Source organism: Abramis brama (genome assembly GCF_963993115.1).
Source record: "Abramis brama genome assembly, chromosome: 12".
Classification (NCBI taxonomy): Eukaryota; Metazoa; Chordata; class Actinopteri; order Cypriniformes; family Leuciscidae; genus Abramis; species Abramis brama.
This window is the reverse complement of record NC_139974.1, coordinates 37,596,354-37,618,688: the sequence shown is the minus strand read 5'-3', so window position 1 is coordinate 37,618,688 and position 22,335 is coordinate 37,596,354. Positions and strand designations below refer to the sequence as shown.

The following is a 22,335-nucleotide window of genomic DNA, read 5'->3' as shown; positions in this document are numbered from 1 at the left end:
ATAAATAAAAAATCAGTATTCTTTGATGAATAGGGAGTTTAATTTATTTATTTATTTTAATGGTAATCTTTTTTAACATTATAAATGTCTTTACGGTCACGTTTGATTCATTTAATACATCTTTTCTGAATAAATATATCAATTTCTTCCAGTCTATACATCTATCTATGAGTGAAACCATGAGATTGATCTAGACTTCCCTTTTCAAATCTCTAAAAGATGTCTTTTCCCCCATTTCGCCCAGCAGGAGCTTGAATTCAGCTGTTCTTGTTTAAAGCCTAACATTAGCGCAGACTGCCTCCCTCCCTCACACACACACACAAAGGACAGAAACAGAGAGTGTCCAACTCACTTTACTTTTTCACACACATTCCGAGCATTACATACATACACAGACATACCTGGGGGTTTTGGTCTCCTGTTAGCGAACAGAGATGTGGAACAAATTTACTCAAACTCAAGGGCTGAGCACCGAAACTAAGAGAAAGAGAGAAACAAAGAAATACTGAGAGCGAGTCAGCTTAGACTAACCAGTTCACAAGATCAAATTCTACATGCATGTACACTGGAGAAAAATGGCTGTAGGTAGGATTTACTTTGAAACCATTTTCATTTAGGCCGTTTACACCTGGTTTTAAGATGCGTTTTGGTCGATCGGATCACAAGTGGACGACACTAAATACAGGAGTAAACGGGTCTAAAACGTTTTGAGCTTATCAACTTTATACCACTTCCAGAGGTAGTCGAAAACACATTCAACCGGATTGCATGTGGTCGAATGTGTTCAGCCACAAAAGACGCTTACTCTCCACCTACTGTAAGCGCGATAGCTGCGAAGATTTAAACTTTGTCGGCTGGAGACCCAAGTTTGGTTTGAAGATGAAAAACGCACCAAGCACAATGTTCTCTCACCATTCCTGATTTCTAACACACACTCGCAGTGTTCGGCTGGTCTTACGGCTGTCAGAGCAGAAACAGCTGTGTGTTTTTCCGTCATCTTCGGGTGCGTTCATATGTAAGTCACGTGAGCTTATTTTGTCCATCAGATCGAAATATCTGAAAAAACACATACATTTACCCGCCCATATTCCCTCCACTCGAAGAAATCAGGACAGAAGTGGTTGAAAGTGGACAAAAGAGACGGATTAAAACACCAGGTGTAAACGAGTATGTGTCTCCCTCCTCTACTTGTGATCCGATCCACCAAAACGCATCTAAACACCAGGTGTAAACAGGGCCTTAGAAATCGCTAGTAAATTTCACAATTACTTACAAAGAAATGCCAAGTACGACATTGAATCAAAAGCAAAATTTTAAAGTAGTTTTGTTGTTTCCTAGAGCTCCTCCAGTCTGATTTTAGGGGAAAATTTGGTCCATCGGAGATGTCCAATAGATTTCTTAGGCGCGCCAAAAGATCTGTGTAATCACCATGGGAAAATCTCAGAGTAAAACTGGGAGTTGTGAAAAATATGATACATCTGTGTTTTGCCAGATGAGAAGTTTATCTATGTATCATCTTTTTACTCTTTTAATTCATTTTATAACTGAATCATATATCTCTTTTAATTTCTTTTATAACTGTTTTAATTTCCCTTGCTTTTATTTTGTGATTATTTTAATTACTTTCTGTAAAGCACTTTGAATTGCCATAGTGTATGAAATGTGCTATATAAATAAACTTGCCTTGCCTTGCCTTGTAAAAGCGTCTACCAATAATCTGTTTTATTTATAACTTTGAAAAATCATTTTATACAGTGTATACATACACAGTTTGATTCATTTAGCATTTTCCTTCAGTGGAACACAAAAGAAGATATTTTGAAGACTGTTGTCAATGAGCACTGGACACCATTGACTTTTATTGTATGGACAAAAGAAAAAAAAATTCTCATAATAAGTCCAACAGGACAAAGATGACAGAATTTTCATTTCAGGGTGAACTATCCCTTTAATGTAATACAAAACCCAAACAACAGCAATGTCAAACTTGCTTGTAATAAAAGCAAACTTTATGGTACTTAACATCTTATTATTATAATAACAGTGTAGTATAAGGCTGAGTGTATACAGCGTTGATTACGTGACAGCTCTTTTGTTAACAATGAGGAGTGTTTAAGTTACTGAGAAACTAGTTTTGTTTGTGTATGAGCGTTTATGTAGCGCTTCAGTGAGAATGTCTGTTAATCTGACCTTCCTGGAATCGATACAGGCAGGTAAGAAGATTACCTCAGTGGGCCGAGTTTGTTTACAGTGCTTGACAGACAAGGAGCTTGTATGGTGTGAATGTCTGTAGATTACATTTAAAATCCTGTAAATTGTAAAAAGGTGGGGAATTCTGGGATGCTGAACTATTAGAATCCAGTCCTATCTGTGATAAACCGAGGGAGATATGACTGCATCACAATACTGTGATATGGAAAATCAGCGCCACCTGTTGGACAAGATTCCCAGTGCAAATGTGGAATTGTTTACAAATTGAGAATGTATGGGATTGTATGAGGACTTACGCATTTAGTGTGGCAACCAAGCAAAAGCAGAGTCCCTCTCGACTGCGGAAGTTTTTGTGTTTGAAGCCAGGAATCAGCCTCTCCCAAACGTTCTACACAGAGACAGAGGAAAAGAAACAGTGAAAACCCGATTCGTTACTACAAAAGCAGGAGAGAGAGAGATGATGAGCTCTGAAGGGAATGATGAATCACTGGCAGTAGTAACTAGCAAAAATTATCCAATGTGTTTCTATTCACCCAGCAGCTCACATACACACACTAGACAGCAGCTTTATGAGCTGTTTTTTTTTTTTTTTGTCAGCATGAACGGGTGTAATAGCGATGATAATTTCCGCTGTATGGTTAGCTCACCATGGGTGTTGTCGTCTGATCCATCAGCTTCAAAATGAGCCCTTGTGCCTGCTCTCGAACCTGATCCTTTGCGTCTCCCAGACGGTCAACTAACGCAGGAACCACTGAGGACAACATGCAAAAGAAGGGTTTAAGAGACAATACAATGATGTAGGGCTGCACAAGCTGGAAAAGATAAAAAAAATGATAAAAACTGTGATTGCTATTTGTGATTGCCTGTGTATGTTTGTAGAGCTGCACAATTTTGTAATTAAGCCTATACATCAGTATTACTACAATAATCATCATTATTATAATTATAAAGGAATAAGAAATAAGAAACATTCATATTGTAATATTTCACTGTAAAATAAAATATTGAGTATTCAAGAGAAATATAATAATTATTATTTTATTTTACAGTACAAATGTAAAATTACAACACATAACCGGAAATTGCGAGCAACTTTATTTCAGTATTGTGACGAATTTTTCTGAATGAAATGGAATATTGAATGAGAAAAATAGAGGGCGTGGCTTGGTTTTTCCTTCTGGGAATTGATTGGATCTAGAAAAATGGGCGTTCCGTTGAGCTCGTTATCAAAGCTTGCAGCAGAATGACAGCTGGAGGAGATGTTCAGCCGTCAAACTGATGTTATCAGAGAAGGAAGGCCATTCCAGAGTGGAAGTGCATTTTCAGATTTTGAATAAAATTTTTTTTATTGTGGATTAACTTGAATGAATGAACTGATCACCACAATACTAGTAATGTGTCGATTTTGATTCCATGAGGACTTTAAGCTTCTCATTTGTTGACGACAGCCAGTTTACAAACGTTTCTCATTAAGTTTGTGAAGATGGTTGTCGCATGTTATAAGAGACCCAAACTCAGAGCAAAGCAGACGCAGAGATGAGATTGTGTTGGATCAGCCGTAACTGTGAACCGGGCTGCTCTAAGACTCTAAAACACTGAATCATGAGCGTGTAAAAGCACATGGTGCCGCACTTCATTCTAAAACACGCAGCACATATATGTATTTAATTAATATTTTTATTTTAATTGATGTATTTTAAATAAATTGCAGCCTTTGCATTTTGATAAATCGCAAGCAGCCCTTTAATTATGTACATTTAATAAAATATACTTTTCCTATCCAAGCTTGGATCCTATCCATTTGTAAACCGATTGTAGAAAGATCACCCCAAACTCAAGTTTTTTTGAGTAATCTGACACAGTGCCATTGGAACAAACAATGGTGTGACTATCTGTTTGAAAGAGAATTTAATTTAACTTAACAATGCTAATGGCCCAGAAATGACCCTTCATCTTTAACTTTCAACATCTTCTGTACGCCGGGCAGACTGGATGTGAAGTCATCTCATTCCTTTCTCTATACTCCGCTTGTTCCATGTTTTCAGATGAATGAGGTATGATGAGTGAGGGGGGGGGGGTTATCTGTTACAATCATAACAACCCGTCTCCGTGGTAACAGGAGAGGGCGGGGCTCAAACAGCTGAGAGACAAGGACTGAGCCTGTGGATTGTGTCATCCAGGCATTCCCCTTTCTGCTGATTATTCAATGGAGAAGGTCTTCAGCTAATGTTGGACTTTAGGGGGAAAAAAGCAACAAGCGCACGTGTGCACACCACTTACCTGTGCCGATATAACCTCTGAAGCGATCAGTCAGCCGATCCACGAATGCGCTGACAATATCGATCCCCACCAATGCAACCTGACACCGAACAAGAAAGAGACAAATCAGCTGAAAACATCAACTCTCACAAACTGTAGGACAGCATTTCCAAACACATGATTCTGCTGATTCAGAGTATCTGATACAGAGCTTTGCGTCGTTGTGCACTATGTCTTTAAGGATGACTGTTGTTATTGTGTGTGAGTGGGTGAATGAAAATAAGATTGTGAGACGGACTATATTTGAGGATTGCGGTGGGATCGCTGCAGTGTGTTTCTTGGCAATGCAGGATGGAAGTTCACATTCCAGAGAAACAATCAAATATTCACTACATCCCAGAAGCTCCAGTTATGACCTATTTTAGGCAAAGCATCCAGAGAGAGTCCTGAGTAAAGACCTGTGTGTGTGTGTGTGTGTGCGCACCTGAAAGGCAAAACTGGAGAACACCTGGTAATTCATTTAGGAAATAATTTAAATGTGTTTCAATTGGCCAGCGTTCATCTACACACTTAGCAATGGGTTCAGCCGCACTTTATGGATTAACCTCATTTCTTCAAGTTAATTCAATCAGTAAGCATTTCTGGTTTGGTCCTTGTGTGACATATAGAGTAAACGTTTTATGTGTAAATATAGTCCATTCTTAGATCATTTCTCATTGAGCACTGTCAGCACTTCCCTCTTTTAAAGAGCCAACCTTCAGTGTCACATGATCCTTCAGAAATCATTCCAATATGCTGATTTTCTGCTCAGGAAATAGAAAATCAATGTTGAAAACCGTTATGCTGCTTTATTTTTTTTTCAGGATGCTTTTAATAATAGAAAGTTCAGCAAAGGAACGGCATTTTTGTTTTTTCAAACATAATTCTTTGGTAACTTTATAAATTCTTCACTGTAATGCATCCTTGCTAAATAAAAATATTACTAATTAAAACTAACCGAGCCCAAACTTTTGAACGGAAGTGTATATTAAATATTAAAAGAAAATAAATTATGCACAAAAACATTTTAGCGGAGAGATGAAAACGGTCTACCAGATCTTCAACCAGTGGGACAAAGAATTTGACACCCTGCATTTATCAAACCGCATATATTTCTAGAAGCCTGCAGCTGTGTCTCCAATTTATGAATCACCGCCATCATTTCTAAAACCCAACCTCAATGAGTCTGATGTCATAGCCGTCCATTAACATCCGTCCCTGAAGATCTGATCCATCAGCTGTCTGATGCTGCTTTTAAAACATCCCTACTCAATTATGTTTCGATTCACACAAATAGAAATGGGAAATAAAGCAGAAGTGAGCATTTTTGAACATTAGCAGCAGTATGAGCCAGCATTAAAGCTTCTGCTTGCAAGCCCAGGCCAAACATGACAAGCAAGCCTCAAACAGCTTTTCTTAATCAATAAAAGCATATGTAAAAGGATTAATCATATGCATTGCAGTGACATGTGCCTTTTCAGCCCCAGTGTAACAATACCCACGCAACCCTCCCCCATCCTCACAACCCCCCCACCAGCAAATCCACTCTCTCTTTGACACACATGAATATGTAATGTTTGCACATTGATATTAATGTATTATTTGAGCAGACTGAAGCCTCTCCTGAATAAACTCCTATATTCTGATGCACAAGAAGCCTAATGCAATTGGAGATTTACATGCAATAATAGATTATATGAGAATAAAATGTTGGGTTTGGCTCGAGGCTGTCACTCCAGAACAATGCATGCATCCTTCATAACATCACACATGCCATCTGGCTTAAAACACATTAATTTAAATATGCACCCCACAAAGCAGGTCACAAACCTTGTAATTGCTGGAATTGACCCATCCCGTCAGCTCATCTATGGTTTTATCCAGGCGGGGTTTGTCCTGCTCCACGTCCAAGGACCTCTGCGGGTCGCTCAGGTAGTCTATGAGATCCGGGCCAACCTGCAGCCTCCGGGTCACGTCCTTCTGCAAAACCTGCTGGTAAAAATAGTCCATGTTGTCATTGTCCTCCATCGGGACGCTTTGTGGTCAGTCCTCAGGTTGCGGCGAAACAATAACAACGACAGAATGACTGTCAGAGTCGCGTTCACAACGCGAGGAACTGAAATGTGGATAAAGCGGAAGTCAAACACTGGTTTTAAAGACACTTAGATGTCTGTTGTTAGTGCATTAACGTTGAAATAACGGAAAATAAACAACTTCAACAAAGTTCCCCAGGAACGAAATGGTTGATCCCCCGAAAAAAGTGTTTTTTACTAAACAATAAAGCGATGTAAAAAATAAATAGGCGGCGAGGCGCGTATAAAAACAATGGAAATGTATCCGACCAGTCTCGGCTAACACTGTTAGCTTTAACCGTTATGGACGAGTATCCTGGGGCCTGCCGCCGGGTCTCTCTTCCCTCCCGGCCACCATTTCAGAAAAGCCCGCTTCTAATCGCTCGTGGAGATGAGTGGATGAGCCGCCGGTCCGTGCGCTGCTCTCACAGCTCTCGTGTTTGGACTTAATCCAGAAATAATCCGCAGTTTGACAGCTGACTTCCGAGCTCAAGACTCTCGCTTCGACCACGGCTACTGGACCGCCGGTAGCCGCAATACTGGAGTGTTGAACAGCAGAGCAAACGATGCCGAGGAAGAGTGATTGGGCCGAGGCCTTGAGGTCCTTCAGCGCCGCACAGATGTCCAGCGTGATGCCTGAATGAAAATATGATCATTCTGTAATTTCTGTACACAATTCATTATTCATAATCGGAGACTGTGTGCAGTATGGCAAGATAGAAAAAAGTACGTTTATTATATAGTATCAAGAGAGACACTATACATGTTTATTCTTATTCTTATTGGTTGTTGTTGTTGTTGTTGTTGTTAAAGTATACTCCCTACTTCCACGAGTAGTACATTTAGTGATTCTAGTTATTCCAGTGTGTTGGCATTTTTCCTTATGGTATTAATGACTGAATAAATTGTCGAAGATTTGAATATATTACTAGATTATTATTATTTCTTAATTATAACATACCTCGTATCATTATAATTTCATATCATAAACGCACACATACACTTGTTTCAAAGAACCATTTTGTGCATTTATAAGCACCAAGAAAATTATACTTGCTTTTGTTTTGAATAATGTACACGCTTGTATTTGTTTTCAAGATGGTCTTCCATTGCTTTTTTTTGTCTTCGTCTCCCCCTAGTGGCATTTGAATGTTTTTCAAACTCAAATATTTGTGCTTGTAAATATTTATGTGCTTGTACATAGTATGCATGTGTATGTGTGTGAAAATTACCTTCTTTATAGAGTACAGCATACTAAAATAAATTTGGTGGTGATGCATAGCACATTAATAGATTTACATTTGTAGAGCCTATATATGTTATAATGCAATTCAAAATCCATTTTGAATTTAGATCTTAATTGTCTACGCTTATTATTATTTATTTATTTTTTATATAAAAACATGCCTACACTACAGGACACACGTGGTGGAAAGTAAAAAAAAAAAAAAAATCAGGTACCTCTAGGACTATCTATATTACATTACCATGCATTAGTTTTAGTTTCAGGTCATTATTAAGTGTGTTTAGGTGTTAAAATCCAAAATGATTAATCATGCATTATAACCACAGGTTAAAAAAATAATAATTTACATCAACAATGAATGGTGTATATGAAACCATAAGAACTAACCAATCCGGAGTGTGACACACTGCTCAGATCTTTTATTTAAAGAAATGTCACATTAACAACCAGAACACAAGGACATTCAGGTAACTTGTTTCATCTTTGTCAAAAAATATGGGAGAGAAGGAGGGGAACCGATTAGCCGTTACAGAACAATTCAAAAACAAAAACAAAAAAAAACATCACTTCCGCCGACAGGTTTAGCATTGCCTTCTAAGGTGGTTCCATGGTCGAGATAAAGAATACTGGAATCACTGGTGTATGCATTGATAGGAAATGATGACATAATCATCATCATATCCAATGGTAAAAACCAGCTAAATATGGGTAAATACAAAAGAAAAAAAATGTGATGAACTTCACCGCAGCCCTGAGTTGAGCATTTCTGTGTCTGTAACCCACCCCTCCCTTCAGTTGCAAAATCAAAGGCACTCACACCGACAAAAAAACCCTTTTCCATTGATTACATGATCAACTCAGCAGCTGTTTTCATCAGCAAGACTCATGTTTTTAAATATGCAATGTTATGCATCAAACTCCCTGTTGAACAGTTTTATGCACGAGACTGTAAACTCAAAGAGACAGTTCACCCAAAAATATCATTCACTTTGTGCAAAAGCCATATGACTTTCTTTATTCTGCAAAACACAAAAGGAAATTTCAGACAGAATGAAACCTTCGGTCATCGCTCATTTTCATTGCATCTTGATACATACAATGAAAGTGAATGTTGACAGAGACTAACATTTTGTGTTGCACACATTAAAAAAAAGTCAGGTTTTTGAAGCAAAATGAGAGTGAGCGGATAACAGACGTTTACATTTTGGCTGAACTGTCTCTTTAAATCAAGATTGCATGGGTTAAGTTTGATATATTTGCCTTGATGTATTCCAACTGTTGATTTCTGCATCATATTATGCTCAAATCTGATCTAGTTCACGCACAAAAAACTTGAAAATTCTGTCATCATTTACTCATCTTCGTGTTGTTTCGAACCTTTATGACTGTGAACTAACACAGATGAGGTTTTGCAGAACGGGGTCCAAATTTTTCAAAATCGCTTCTTTTGTGTTCCACAGATAAAAGAGAAATTCATACAGGTTTGGAAAAGCATGAGGTGAGTAAATGATGACAGAATTTTCATTTTGGGTGGACTATCCCTTTAATGACATGTAATTGACATTGTGATGAGAATACTAAGGAAATGCCTGAATAAGGAGTGTTCTGAATCCTGTCACATGGCCTGGGCTTTCAATATTGCACTGAAACATTGTGAAACTCAAATATTCCTGATGTACACCCCCCCCTCCCCCAACCTTAGCACATGTTGTCTAAATTTGAACATTCACATCAATTGTGACGTACTGTAACTCCACAACTGGAGCAAAATCGACTTTATCTTGCATGCACAATCTCAGTCCTTCTCGTCCCCTCGTCTGCTCACATGATTTCAACTGCGATTTTTTTCGTCCTCTCCAAATTAAGGTGAGCACAAACAGAAAATAAAAACCATTTTACTCCAGTTTTAATATGGGTTGATTTGTTGTAGTGTTATATTTAATTTTCTATATTTAAACATTCTCACACACACACGCGCGCGCGCGCAAAACCAGACAGAGACGCTCAAAGCTTCCTGCTCTCAGGTTTGAGAAAGTCACATGATCACTCGGCGGGAGGCGTACCCTACAAAACTCCAAAGACTTGCATCCTGCTGCTCATTTTCTGTTTTTTTTTTTCTTTTCTATTTGTTCTCAGCGTAATAGAATGCAATCCTATTGGTTGAGGAAGAGGAGCAGGACGTAAACACTGTGTAGTCGTCGTAACGGCATCAAAATGCCTCAAAGTTTGCGTGTTCCTTCTATATTCAGTAGTTCCATAATGCTTTAAGTATTTTGTTTTCTATATATCCAAAAATGAAATATTTTACATGGTAGCTCCTTGATTTTTCTCCTTGTACATCCAAGTAAGTGGTATTGTATGTACGTAGCATTTGTCACATTGCATTGTATTTATTTTGCGTTTTTTTTTTGTTCAGGTCCATCACGCTGCCAGGCAAACGCTCGGTGAACAAGCCATGTTCACACAACCTCCTGTAGCCACAACCCCACACAGCGCCTCATAGTGGTGTGGAGCAGGGGCAGGGCGGAGTTTACAGGTTGACTGACAGCTTGACTTTCTATGGCGTCTCCCAGAGGCTCCTCCTTCTGTCAGAGTATGACGCAGCAGCGGCAGAGACGCTGGCCTCCTCCGTGGACTGATGGAGGGGGTGTGACCGGGGCGAAGTAAGCGTGGACTTTGATCTCAGGAAGGTGAGCCTAGAAGAGAAACAACCGCAGAATCAGCCACAATGACATCTTAACAATAACTATCAAGCAATTTTTCTCTACAGTGTGAAAAATAAATAAAAATTATCTACAGCCAATCAGAACGTTAGTGGACCAATGAGAGTTTTGTTTGGGTGGGGTTACTGACAAAAATAGAAGCCAAATGACCATAATGCCCTATTGCTTATGATGTTGGTCAGGACCAAAACTCAAATTTAACAGATTTTAATTGCAAGTCACACGGACATGTGTAGAGTAAAACACACATTGGATTTGATCAAACAATTTTTTAAGCTATAGCATGTTGCTTTACACAGAATACCACGAACATTGTGATTTGTTTAATTGTACAGAGACTTGAGTTGTGTAGTGCAGCTATTGGCTCTAAATGACACAACATTACACACAATTTTATAAAGTTGTACCACACGGGAATCAAACCCACAATCTCTGGGTCAGGTGCCCGTCACTCATCTCGTCGCACCACTGGGAAGGCGCGTGTTCAAACAGATGCCGAAGTTCTATAGTTCAATAACCAAAATGAAGAATTTGCACATAAATGCACTGCATTTTGTATTCAGATGAGATCATTCTTAGAAAGTCACCATGTCTGGAACGGAAACAACTTCTGCACCATTTCTGGCCACAGTACCTCTTGCGGACTGGGCATGTGCCACGCTTGATTCGAACCCACGACGTGAAACGAGAAGCTGAGAAGAGCGTTGCTGAGAAGAGCTTTCAGTGTGAGAATGAGCACACAAAAGCATTACTTGGCATGTTAACCAGATTAGCGTGTTAAGCTAAGTTAATGCTAATGTAGCTTATAGTTAACCTGAATGCTGAAGAGCCACATTAGAAAGAATGGCAACTGGTTAGCATGATAACCAATTGGCATGCTAAGCTAATCAACATAAGACAAAACACACAGGCAAGGTCAGCTTCGGAGAGGTATTTCTCAGGAACGGTAGTGAATATCAAAAATCTGTTCAGTCATTTTTATGCAGCTTGGTCCAAAATTCATCTGATCAGATTTTGGACAAAATCTGTAAAAATTTGTAGGAAAAATAGCATTTTTACATCAGAGGCGGACAGGCAAATTGATGGAAAATGAAAAATAAGATATCACCAGAAGATATTGGCATGAACCAAAGAACAATGACACATAGAAATGAAATTTTGAACAATGTTTTCAAAAGTTGTTTTCCTTCAGGAAATGCTGATGATGATACCTACCGAATTTTGTGCCGATATGTCAAATTATTTAAAAGATATTGCAATTTACGACAAATTTCAAAATGGCGGCACGATGGTTCGTCCGATCCTGGAAAAATCGGTATCTATGTTTTCGGCATGACACAAGGAATCCATATCATGATTTTCTGTCAAACTGATCAAAAGTTATTAGCAAAAATAGCAATTCAGATCTCCTGACCCGTAGGTGGCGCTGTTCCCAACTTTGGCATGGACCCTTAGAACATGGTGTTGATTAGGTCTAGCGAATTTCATTTTGATTTCATTTTGGCCGAAATACAGCCTCTGAACCAATTCTGGGTCGACAACTGTTAAGTTTGCGACATCATAATGTGCGGCTCTGTACAAAGATCATCAGTGCACATTTTCATAAGAATTTGAAGGAGGAGTAGTGAAAAAACTAAATACTGTACTTTTCAAAATGGCCACAACTGTAATGTGTGGAGTCTTAATGCAAGATGTTGAATGTAATCAGCATGATTAGAGTAATTGGGTGTATGAAGTTTAATTGTTCTAGATGAAAGGGTTCAAAAATTCAAATGTGAAACTGGTGGTGGCGCTATAGAGTTGGTCCTAGAGACCCCAAAGTTGGTCAGATTACTATTTATTATCATCACTACAAGTGTGCCAATTTTCATAATTTTCCTACATATGGTTAATTTATAGGTAGACTCTGTATTAAATAACCTCAGGCTGATTTACTAGAAAAGTGCAAATAAGTGCAAAAAATATCAGCAAAACTGATTTTCAATCTATCCTCTGGTCTATAGTGAGAATAATGTGTCCTGTATGAAAACTAAAACCTCTCCAGTGTTTGACGCTGACCAGGACTACAAGTCAATTTGACACAAATTGCTGTTTGATGAAACAGACCAGTTTACCCCTAATGATACCAAGGTATTCATAATTTGTATTCATTCAGGCCCATTTTTGACATGTTTGTTAAGAGAAGTTCAGTTGTTAAAGGGTTAGTTCACCCAAAAATGAAAATTCTGTCAGTAATTACTCTCCCTCATGTTGTTCCAACCCCGTAAGACCTTCGTTCATCTTCGGAACACAAATTAAGATATTTTTGATGAAATCTGAGAGCTGGCTCACTCCTCCATAGGCTTCTAAAGACGTTATAACTTGCTGGCCCAGAAAATGCATTAAAGACATCGTTAATATAGTCCAGGTGACTACAGTGGCTCAATCTTAAGTTTATAAAGCGACAAGAATACTTTTTGTGCGCAAAAAAACACAAAAATAACGACTTTATTCCACTATTCATTTCCTTCTCTCTGGGCCTCGAGTTTTTTCACGTAGTGTTTTAGCGCAGCGCTTCTGTGTTGTACGTCACCACGTAGGCTCACTATTGGCCGACGCTGGTCATGTGTGTGATGCGTGTGACGCATCACACACATGACCCAGCTCTCAGATTTAATCAAAAATATCTTAATTTGTGTTCCGAAGATGAACGAAAGTCTTACGGGGTTGGAACAACATGAGGGTGAGTAATTACTGACAGAATTTTCATTTTTGGGTGAACTAACCCTTTAAGTTTGTGAAATTGAAAAAAAAGAAAGAAACAGTTTTTTGTGATTGATCATTGCTCAGGCACTCAAGCCCATCTCTTGCCTTTACACACTGTACTTGTGTTGCTGGTTCTGCAGACTGACACTGCATATTTGAATTCTGCAAATAAATCATTTTGGCCTGTACATGGTTGTTATAGTTAAGACTAAGCGTGGGAGTTGTGACATATCTAGCCATTGTTTTTGACCGACCCGGATTCGTTTGATGCCCGCGCGGGAGACCTGCTGGCAGTCATAGAGCTCAATGCGTTCCAGACGCTGGCAACTCTTGAGATGTTCCAGTGTGATGTCTGTGATCAAGGGGCAGTTGTCCAACTCCACGACCTGCAGACGCTCCTGACCACACACACTGCTGCTCAGATGTCTGATCCCGTCATCTGTTATCAACTCACAGTGTGACAGGCTCTAGAAAACACACACACACACACATGTAGAAGTGAGCAGGCGAAAACAAATGTGCTCTATAATTCCTTTCCCGAAAGCCATAAATAACAAGCATGGAAGCAATACTCCCACACACACTCTCTCAAACACTGCTTGGCACTCACCAGCGCCTGCAGGCGAGGGCAGTGGATTGAGAGCTGAACCAGGGTGTTATCAGTCACCTGAATGGGACGTACGGGCACAGAACATTAATTTTAGCATGCCGACTAACCAGGATAAACTGCTGCAAGGAAACAGACACAGCTCAAAAGCAGTAAAGAGAAAAACCTCAGGATTTCTTTGAAACTGCACAAGTTAAACTATAACAAATCAAAACAGAAGGATTTTTTAAATCAGTCAACGACAAACCATACATATATGCATCACATTTTATGTTTTTTATATATACTACCTTAAAATATTTAGGGTCATTCTTTTAAAGAAATTAATAATTTTATTCAGCATGGATGCATTAAATAATGTTATAATTATATTTTGAAATAAACACTGTTATTTTGAACTGTCTATTCATCAAAGAATACAATACGGTTTCCATAAAAACATTAAGCAGCACAGATGTTTTCAACATTGATAATAATCCGAATCAAATGTTTCTTGAGCAGCAAATCAGCTTATTAGAAAGATTTCTGAAGGATCATGTGACACTGAAGACTGGAGTAATGATGCTGAAAATTCAGCTTTGCCATCAAGGGAATAAATTACATTTTAATACATACTGAAATAGAAAACAGTTTTTAAACTATAATAATATTTCACAATATTAATATATTTTAATCAAATATTTGTAGCCATAACTATATAGCACATTATATAATATAATACCAACAAAAAGATATACATTTTACTGTTTCACAAAAGTGAAACTCACCCATGACAGCTAGGCCAAATACAACAGCTTTTCTGAATTATGGATTTAATATAAACTCACCAAAATACATTCCTCTAAATCCATCTTCTCCATTTCATGACAATTCTAAAACAGAAGGAATAGTTTGTTTAAGAATCGTGTCATCAGCTCAAAGCATATTCTCCGAATCCGTGCGTTTATGCTTTGGGGTGTTCGTGTGATTACTCACTCTGGCAAGAACAGTAAAACCAGCATCAGTCACATGTGAGCAGCGAGCAGCCTCCAGGATCCTGAGGAAAACACAAGCAATGAGAATGAATGACTGTGTGTGTGTGTGTGTGTGCTGATCTGCGTACAGATGAAGAAAGCTTTACTTGAGCTGTTGGCAGTTGAGGCCGAGGGCAGTCAGAGAAGCGTCTGTGATGTTGCTGCATCCAGACACACACACCATCTGCAGTTTGTGACAACCCCGGCACAAACTCACAAAGCCATCATCTGTAATTTGCTGCAATATGGATAAACCGTGTTAGGGTTCTAATGTGTATTGTGCTTTTTTTTTTAGATGCAATAATTAACTCCAAGTCTTACGGTGCATGATTGCATGTTGATTGTCATGAGCTCAGGACAGTGCTTTTGAAGGTGCTTCAGTGCAGCATCATCAAGCTGAAATGACATATTTAAAGTCACCATGAAATCAAAACTGACAATTCTTGTTTTTTAATGGAATATTGCAGTGTTTATTATTATACATGATTTATCCGTGCACATCTTTATTCATGTGCCTCATAATCTTTCATTGCAATTACTTCCCCTCCCTCTTTCAGCGTCATCTTCTCTTCTCTGATGATGTGTTTACTGGCGTGAGGGCGGGGCAACCTGTCACTCACATGAGATCGACCAATAGCAAACCACAACCATCTGATCAATTCCCCATGGACAAAATCAAGTTCCACCCTACATTTTTTCTTCCGAGAAGTGTTTCACTCGGATATACATCACAATTGGGAAGAAATTTCCATTTCATGCCGACTTTAACAATCATGTGTTTGGTGTTTTTATATATAGGTGTGTACCTGTGTGCAACCTCTCAGAAACAGAGCTCTGAGAGCTGTGCATCCACGGCTGAGAGCCTCGATGCCATCACTCATGATCTGATCACACCAGGACAGGTTCAGATTCTCCAACATACGACAGCCCTCACTAGAAGACAGAAAGAGCAAATGAAGAGGGTATGAAGCAACCAAACTCAAACACCACTGCACTATCCAAACCTAAACACACAAAGAAACCAAAATGTACACTAACGTTACCGTTCAAAAGTTTGGGGTTGCTAAGATTCTTTCTGATGTTTGTAATGTTACACAAAATGTATATTTCAAATTGATGCTGTTCTTTCTATTAACTTTTTATTCATCATAGGATCCTCAAAAGAAATGTGTCATGGTTTCCACAAAAAATATTCAGCAGCACAACTGTTTTTAATATTGATAAAATGAAAAACATTTCTTGAGCAGCAAATCAGCATATTAGAATGATGTCTGAAAGATCAAATGTGATGCTGAAAATTCCGCTTTACATCACAGGAATAAATTACATTTTAAAATATACAGAAATAGATAAGTTATTTTAAATTGTAATAATATTTCACAATATTTCTGTTTTTACTGTATTTTTTTGTCAAATTAATGCAGCCTTGGTGAGTATAAGAGACTTCGGTTACACTTTATTTTAAGGTGTCATTGTTACAGTGTAATTATATATTTAAGTAATATTAAGCAACTACATGTACTTACTATTGGGTTAGGGTAGGATTTGGTTGAGGGTTAGTTGCATGTAATTATGCATAATTTACTGTTATTATTACTATGGTAAGTACATGTAACAAGGACACTGTCAAATAAAGTGTTACCGTGACTTCTTTCAAAAACATTAAAAAAATCTTATCATCCCAAAACTTTTGAACGGTAGTGTAGTAATTTAAAAGACGAATAAACTTTTGAACAGCTAACCAATAGAACAAAAAAACAACAATAATTCAAGAGAAAATACAATAAATTAAAAAAAGGCATTTTTTTAATTTTCAGGTGATAATAAACCCTGTTGAGGATCAATAAACCATCCAAAATTTCTTTCAAAATAATAATATAATAAATAGAAGCATTATTTTACTTTCAAAATATGTTTTCTGTATTTCATACCATGTGCTGTTAAAGCTGTGGGAATATAAACAGCAATTTTCTGAAATGTCTAGCAATGAGTTAATAATTGTTCCTTAGTCACTGTTCAAATTTTCACTCTCTGAATTTCCTGTTTCACCAGCTCATACAGTATAATCTACTGCAACTGTGGAAAAGGTTCATTAAAGAAAGGTGACAGAGGTGACAGACTTTACAATCATTAACTAAAGTCATCCTCTTGACACAATGAAATCCAATCTGAGCTGTAATTTAACACTTCCTGGTTTAGTTTTAAAGACTCCATAATGTCAAGTGTTAGCTTTGAGGTCATCTATATGCCAGTGTATTCCTAAAACATTTTGAAGACACAGGAGTTTGAAAATGTCTTTCACTCATGGCAAAAGCAATCAAAAATACTGATGACCTATTTTGCACTTATGTTTTTATGGCTTAATGATCAAAACAAAACAAAATCACCCGGCTTAAATTTTGGCCCCCTAGTCCTTATAACTTCCCCCCACCTTAAGGCCTTAAGTGCATGATTGGTGATGGACACGCAGGAGGTCAGGTCAAGGTGACGGAGTTTGGAGCAGAACTTGCTAAGGCTGATGCAGGTGGAGTCCGTGATCTTGGTACAGCCGTTGAGGTTCAGATGTTCAATGTTGCGACAGTTCTGAGCAAAAGTCCTGTCAAATCAAATTAAACCTCTCATGTTAAACTGAAAAACTAAACACTAAAAAAAAATGTGGTAAACATCACCATGGACAGTGCAAAACAACAAGTGATCCTTACACCATTTCCGAACCAGCCGCAATACGACTTCCAGCGACACGCCATTTGTCATAGCGAAAGCTAAACTGCTGCACAATCCAATCAGCTGTTTCGGAGATATTTGATATATAATGTAAAATTACTTGTAGGACCAATGAGATTTCATAGTGGGCAGGGCTTATTAGTGGGCCAATCATTTCATAGTGATTTTAATTCAGTAAATGTATAATAAATAATAATTATAATAATATATTAAATAATAATAATATAATAAATTAGTGATTTATTTAAATAATTTTAATTTCATAGTGGGCGGGGCGACCCCTATTTAATGTAACGCTAAAATTCCACTCAAAACCTAGCGTTCAACAAAAAAAAAAATCGCTTTTCAACAAATCAGCCAGTGAGAGAAAAAACTGATATACTGAGATTGATAACTTAAAGCCTGTATGTATAATGCATTATTCATAATGTATGTTATAATGCATATCTGTTCATAAATAAATGTACCCAAAGTTAAAATGCATTATAATATTTGCAGATTCCTTGTTAATTCCGAAATTGGTTGTTTGTCCTGTGTTTTAATGCATTATAGCGTAACAATAAATAGATAAGTGTATTATAACAGAGGTTACAATTATGCATGAGATCTTACATGCATTATAAAGTGCATTACAAGGCATAATTAATGCATTAAAAATACTTTTATAATGCATACATATAAAGGCTTTAAGTAAAGTTTTACCGAAATAACTTTTATCACTTGCTACTTTGAGTTGCTGAAATGCACCCAAGTGCTATTTTATACTTTGATTGGACAGATTCATTAACTGCATGAACTGTGCAATCCTTCATTTAATTAACAAAAACTTCTGTGGCTCACTTCATGGAGGCATCTCCCACACTGAGGCAACCCCGAAGACTGAGCTGTCTCAAAAAACCTCCACATCGCTTCGAGATGTTCTCCACCACACGTCCCTGAGAGAGAGAGAGAGAGAGAGAGAGAGAGAGAGAGAGAGAGAGAGAGAGAGAGAGAGAGAGAGAGAGAGAGAGAGAGAGAGAGAGAGAGAGAGAGAGAGAGAGAGAGAGAGAGAGAGAGCTCAGGCACAGAGGATCAGGGATGACGTTACAGTCTATGGATTCAGTAGAAAAGCCTACTGACCCAGTGTTAATCCCACACACACACACACACACACACACACACACGGACAATTTCCAGCACATAGAAACATATTACAGATGAAATTCTGGTACATACAAAGCAAAAACCAATAACACACAGAAGACTGTATCTGCAAACACAAACCAAAACATTTACTTTACACATGCTTTATTACCTCAATATCCGTCTGAAAGTTGAAGAGATCAATCTTCTGCCAGTTGCTTCCATCTAAAGCGAGAACATTCCAAGCCTGTTCATCCGCAGAGAAAAGGAGGAAGCATTGTCAGCAAAACACCTTAATTCTACACAGTTTGGTTTCATTTGAACTAAACAAACAGTTGAACATACCTTGGATACTTGAGCACACCTGCACAATGTAACTACATCCAGGTAGGAGAAAATCCTGAAATAAAGAGAGATTTCTGATTACTTGTTCATTAATGTCTTTTCTCTCTCCAGCCACTTCCTGTAATGCTTTGGCAGTACGTACAATAGGTCAAATATGTAAAGGAATCTAAATTTGAAAAAAATAGATAGATAGATAGATAGATAGATAGATAGATAGATAGATAGATAGATAGATAGAATGACAAAATGATAGATAGAACGATAGACAGAACGATAGATAGAATGACAGAAGGATAGATAAATATAGATAGATAGATAGATAGATAGATAGATATAGAAGGATAGATAGATGGATAGATGGATGGATGGATGGATGGATGGATAGATGGATAGATGGATAGATAGATAGATAGATAGAATGACAGAAGGATAGATAGAATGACATAATGATAGATAGATAGAATGACAGAAGGATAGATAGATAGATAGATAAACAATAGATTGATTTAGATAGAATGACATAATGATAGATAGATAGATAGATAGATAGATAGATAGATAGATAGATAGATAGATAGATAGAATGACAAAAGGATAGATATAATGACAGAAGGATAGATAAATATAGATAGATAGATAGAAGGATAGATAGATAGATAGATAGATAGAAAGATAGATAGATAGATAGAAGGATAGATAGATAGATAGATAGATAGATAGATAGATAGATAGATAGATTTATATAGAATGACAGAAGGATAGATAGATAGATAGATAGATAGATAGATAGATAGATATAGATAGAATGACAGAAGGATAGATAGATAAACAATAGATTGATTTAGATAGAATGACAGAAGGATAGATAGATAGATAGATAGATAGATAGATAGATAGATAGATAAACAATAGATTGATTTAGATAGAATGACAGAAGGATAGATAGATAGATAGATAGATAGATAGATAGATAGATAGATAGATAGATAGATAGACAGAATGATAGATAGATAATTTACCAAACTTATTACAATTTATTACATCTATTGCAATAAAAGTCATTCATTATGATTGCCTCACCTGAGCAGAAGCTCTTTGGGAAGTTTTTTGTTAATAAGGGCCTCATCACTGTTTGAGAACACCTGGACAATATGAAATGAAGCAGATGCATTACATAAGCTCATACAGGACCAGTTATGCTCATGCACAATCAATATGCTCAAAGCTGGTTCAGACGCGCCTCGCCCTGGTGCAATTCAACGCTTAACACTTGCACAAGGAGGACAAATAACATCAGTGAGCGTCTTAGATAACACACTGCTGCTTTGTGAGATCTTCTCAAACCAATCAGCTTGATCTAAACTCCCAGAACAGCAGCCAACTCGAACGTTAAACGGATTCATGCGCAACGCCCGTAGCTGACACGGTCAGCTGGTGCCGTTGTGTTAGAACGGGATTACCCTTGACGAACAAAAGCCTTAACACGGCACGTAAAAATAGTCCAAAACACACACACACACACACACAGTACCCTTGCAGACACACACGCGCGGGCACGCACGCAGTCAGCCACTCACGCGCGCGCGCGCCCACCAACACAAACATACGCTTAAACACACTGTCATCGCCCAGACAGCCTGCCACCGCCCGTTATTGTTTCCTCGGACAAACTATAACAGTTCAACAGCCACGTCCACGGTTCGCTCGATATGAGTTACCTCAAATCTGCCCTTGGTGATGCCGTTCATGTCTGTTGCAGTGTCAATAATAAAGACAGTCCTCGGCGAGCGCTGCGCACAGCGACGTTTGCGCGTTTTGTCAACTCTGGCGATCAAACTATCGTGAGACAGACGCGCAGCTGTAACGTGTGGCCTGCGAGCCGTTCGTGTTCGCGCTGGTAACCGGAGAAATCCCGGGCTGGCCGCCGTCCGTGAACCATCACACAGCCAAAATAACAATAATAACATGGACGGAGCAGACTGCTGCTCTAACATCACTTCCGCCTCCCGAGCTGCCTCTCTGACTACATTTCCGCTCGAGTGCAAATTCCTGCCTGAAGTGAGTGCTGCTTAATCTTTAAACCGCGCCAATAATATGCAAGAACTGTCTGGGAAATAAGCTTGAAGAATAAGCACTTTTAGTAGCACTGGAGCTAAGACGCGCTCGTGCGCTCTAGGGGTTCAAAACAGTGGCTGCCGTGACGTCACTTTTGCGGGAAAAACACGCGTGGTGGGTTTGTTTTGATAATGATGTGAGGTCGCATAGGTGTGTCGTGGTTAATGCACAAGTGGAAGTGTAGGGAATGGAGAATTGGCTTATTATTCATACAGATAGTTCTGTCATTGACAATATATTTGCATTTAATCTTGAGTTATCTTTTATCTAACCAACACACATAAATCAAACATTTCCACATTTAAAGGGATAGTTCACTCAAAAATGTAAGCATTGTCATCATTTACTCACCCTCATGTTTCCAAACCTGTATGAGTTTCTTTCTTCTGTTGAACACAAAAGAAGATATTTTAAAGAATGTCAGTAATCACACTGGTTTTTTTTTCCTACTATGGAAGTCAATGGGGTCCAACTCAATAAGTCAACTGTCTGGTTACAGACATTCTTCAAAATATCTTCTTTTGTGTTCAACAGAAACGTATACATGTTTGGAACAACATGAGGGTGAGTAAATTATGACAAAATTTAACATTTTACGTATTTAAATGTAAAACCTTTTTTTAATGCCCTGGTTTATGAGGTTCTATGAACAACATCAGATGTTAAACTGAAACCAGTTACCTGAGATCGTTAAACATTAAATTCAGCCTCAGCTTTTTCAGTTTGACATTTGATTAGTTTATAGACAGATTCCCGTCTGTGTTTACACAAGTGTGTCCATCTTCAGCAATGCTGTAGGTCAAAGATTATTTGAGTCACGATGACTTCAGAGGTCTAAATGAAATTGTAATGCATCATTTTGTCTGAATAAAATACAACTGAGTAAAAGTACAAGTTCAGTAATACTTCAGTGAGGTACAAATTCTCAAAAAATAATACTTAAATATAGATAGAATTATACATTTTCTACACCCATGCACTAGTTATTCTTAACACAGTCTGGTTGTAATAAAATGCTCATTTCTGTGCATGAATAGGGAGTGTTTATCATTATGAGTCTGCATTTGTGTTTCTGTACTGCACTATTCCTGCATAACAACAGCAGAGGGCAAGA

The 22,335-nt window shown here is 38.0% G+C and overlaps 2 protein-coding genes across 39 annotated transcripts in view; both read right to left on the bottom strand.

Moving 5' to 3' along the window:
* Positions 1–7,711, bottom strand: part of clasp2 (cytoplasmic linker associated protein 2) — a 57,337-nt gene extending 49,626 nt beyond the window's left edge. For all 37 annotated transcript variants that reach the window (XM_084132116.1, XM_084132164.1, XM_084132127.1 and 34 more), the window contains exons 1-5: positions 6,340–7,711; positions 4,492–4,570; positions 2,859–2,962; positions 2,508–2,599; positions 402–477 (exon numbers count right to left, since the gene is read on the bottom strand). In XM_084132116.1, coding sequence (XP_083988242.1) covers positions 402–477; positions 2,508–2,599; positions 2,859–2,962; positions 4,492–4,570; positions 6,340–6,537 — 549 coding nt within the window. In that variant the 5' untranslated portion in view covers positions 6,538–7,711. The remainder of the gene's footprint in view (positions 1–401; positions 478–2,507; positions 2,600–2,858; positions 2,963–4,491; positions 4,571–6,339) is intronic.
* Positions 7,712–8,231: 520 nt separating this feature from the next.
* On the bottom strand, positions 8,232–21,280 carry fbxl2 (F-box and leucine-rich repeat protein 2). Of its 2 annotated transcripts, none has more exons than XM_084131932.1 (14): positions 20,825–21,280; positions 20,187–20,248; positions 19,107–19,161; positions 18,934–19,008; positions 18,480–18,574; positions 17,347–17,511; positions 15,722–15,848; positions 15,237–15,311; positions 15,023–15,153; positions 14,878–14,938; positions 14,730–14,774; positions 13,906–13,962; positions 13,550–13,762; positions 8,232–10,523 (listed from the first exon to the last, which is right to left on the bottom strand). In XM_084131932.1, exons 1-14 carry the CDS (start codon positions 21,098–21,100, stop codon positions 10,416–10,418), a joined length of 1,545 nt encoding a protein of 514 aa, XP_083988058.1. In that variant the 5' UTR covers positions 21,101–21,280; the 3' UTR covers positions 8,232–10,415. The 2 variants fall into 2 exon arrangements, 1 of the variants encoding a protein (XP_083988058.1); XR_014608582.1 differs by having other exon boundaries at positions 10,241–10,523; positions 10,978–13,762; positions 20,825–21,174.
* Positions 21,281–22,335: the final 1,055 nt, after the last annotated feature.

Excerpts from the sequence above, each read along its gene's own strand:
- fbxl2 (XM_084131932.1), bottom strand. The coding sequence starts at position 21,100 with ATGTTAGAGCAGCAGTCTGCTCCGTCCATGTTATTATTGTTATTTTGG. Across the intron at positions 19,009-19,106 it reads GGTGTGCTCAAGTATCCAAG|GCTTGGAATGTTCTCGCTTT; the intron begins GTATGTTCAACT and ends GCGGATGAACAG. Across the intron at positions 14,775-14,877 it reads GTTTTACTGTTCTTGCCAGA|AATTGTCATGAAATGGAGAA; the intron begins GTGAGTAATCAC and ends CTTCTGTTTTAG.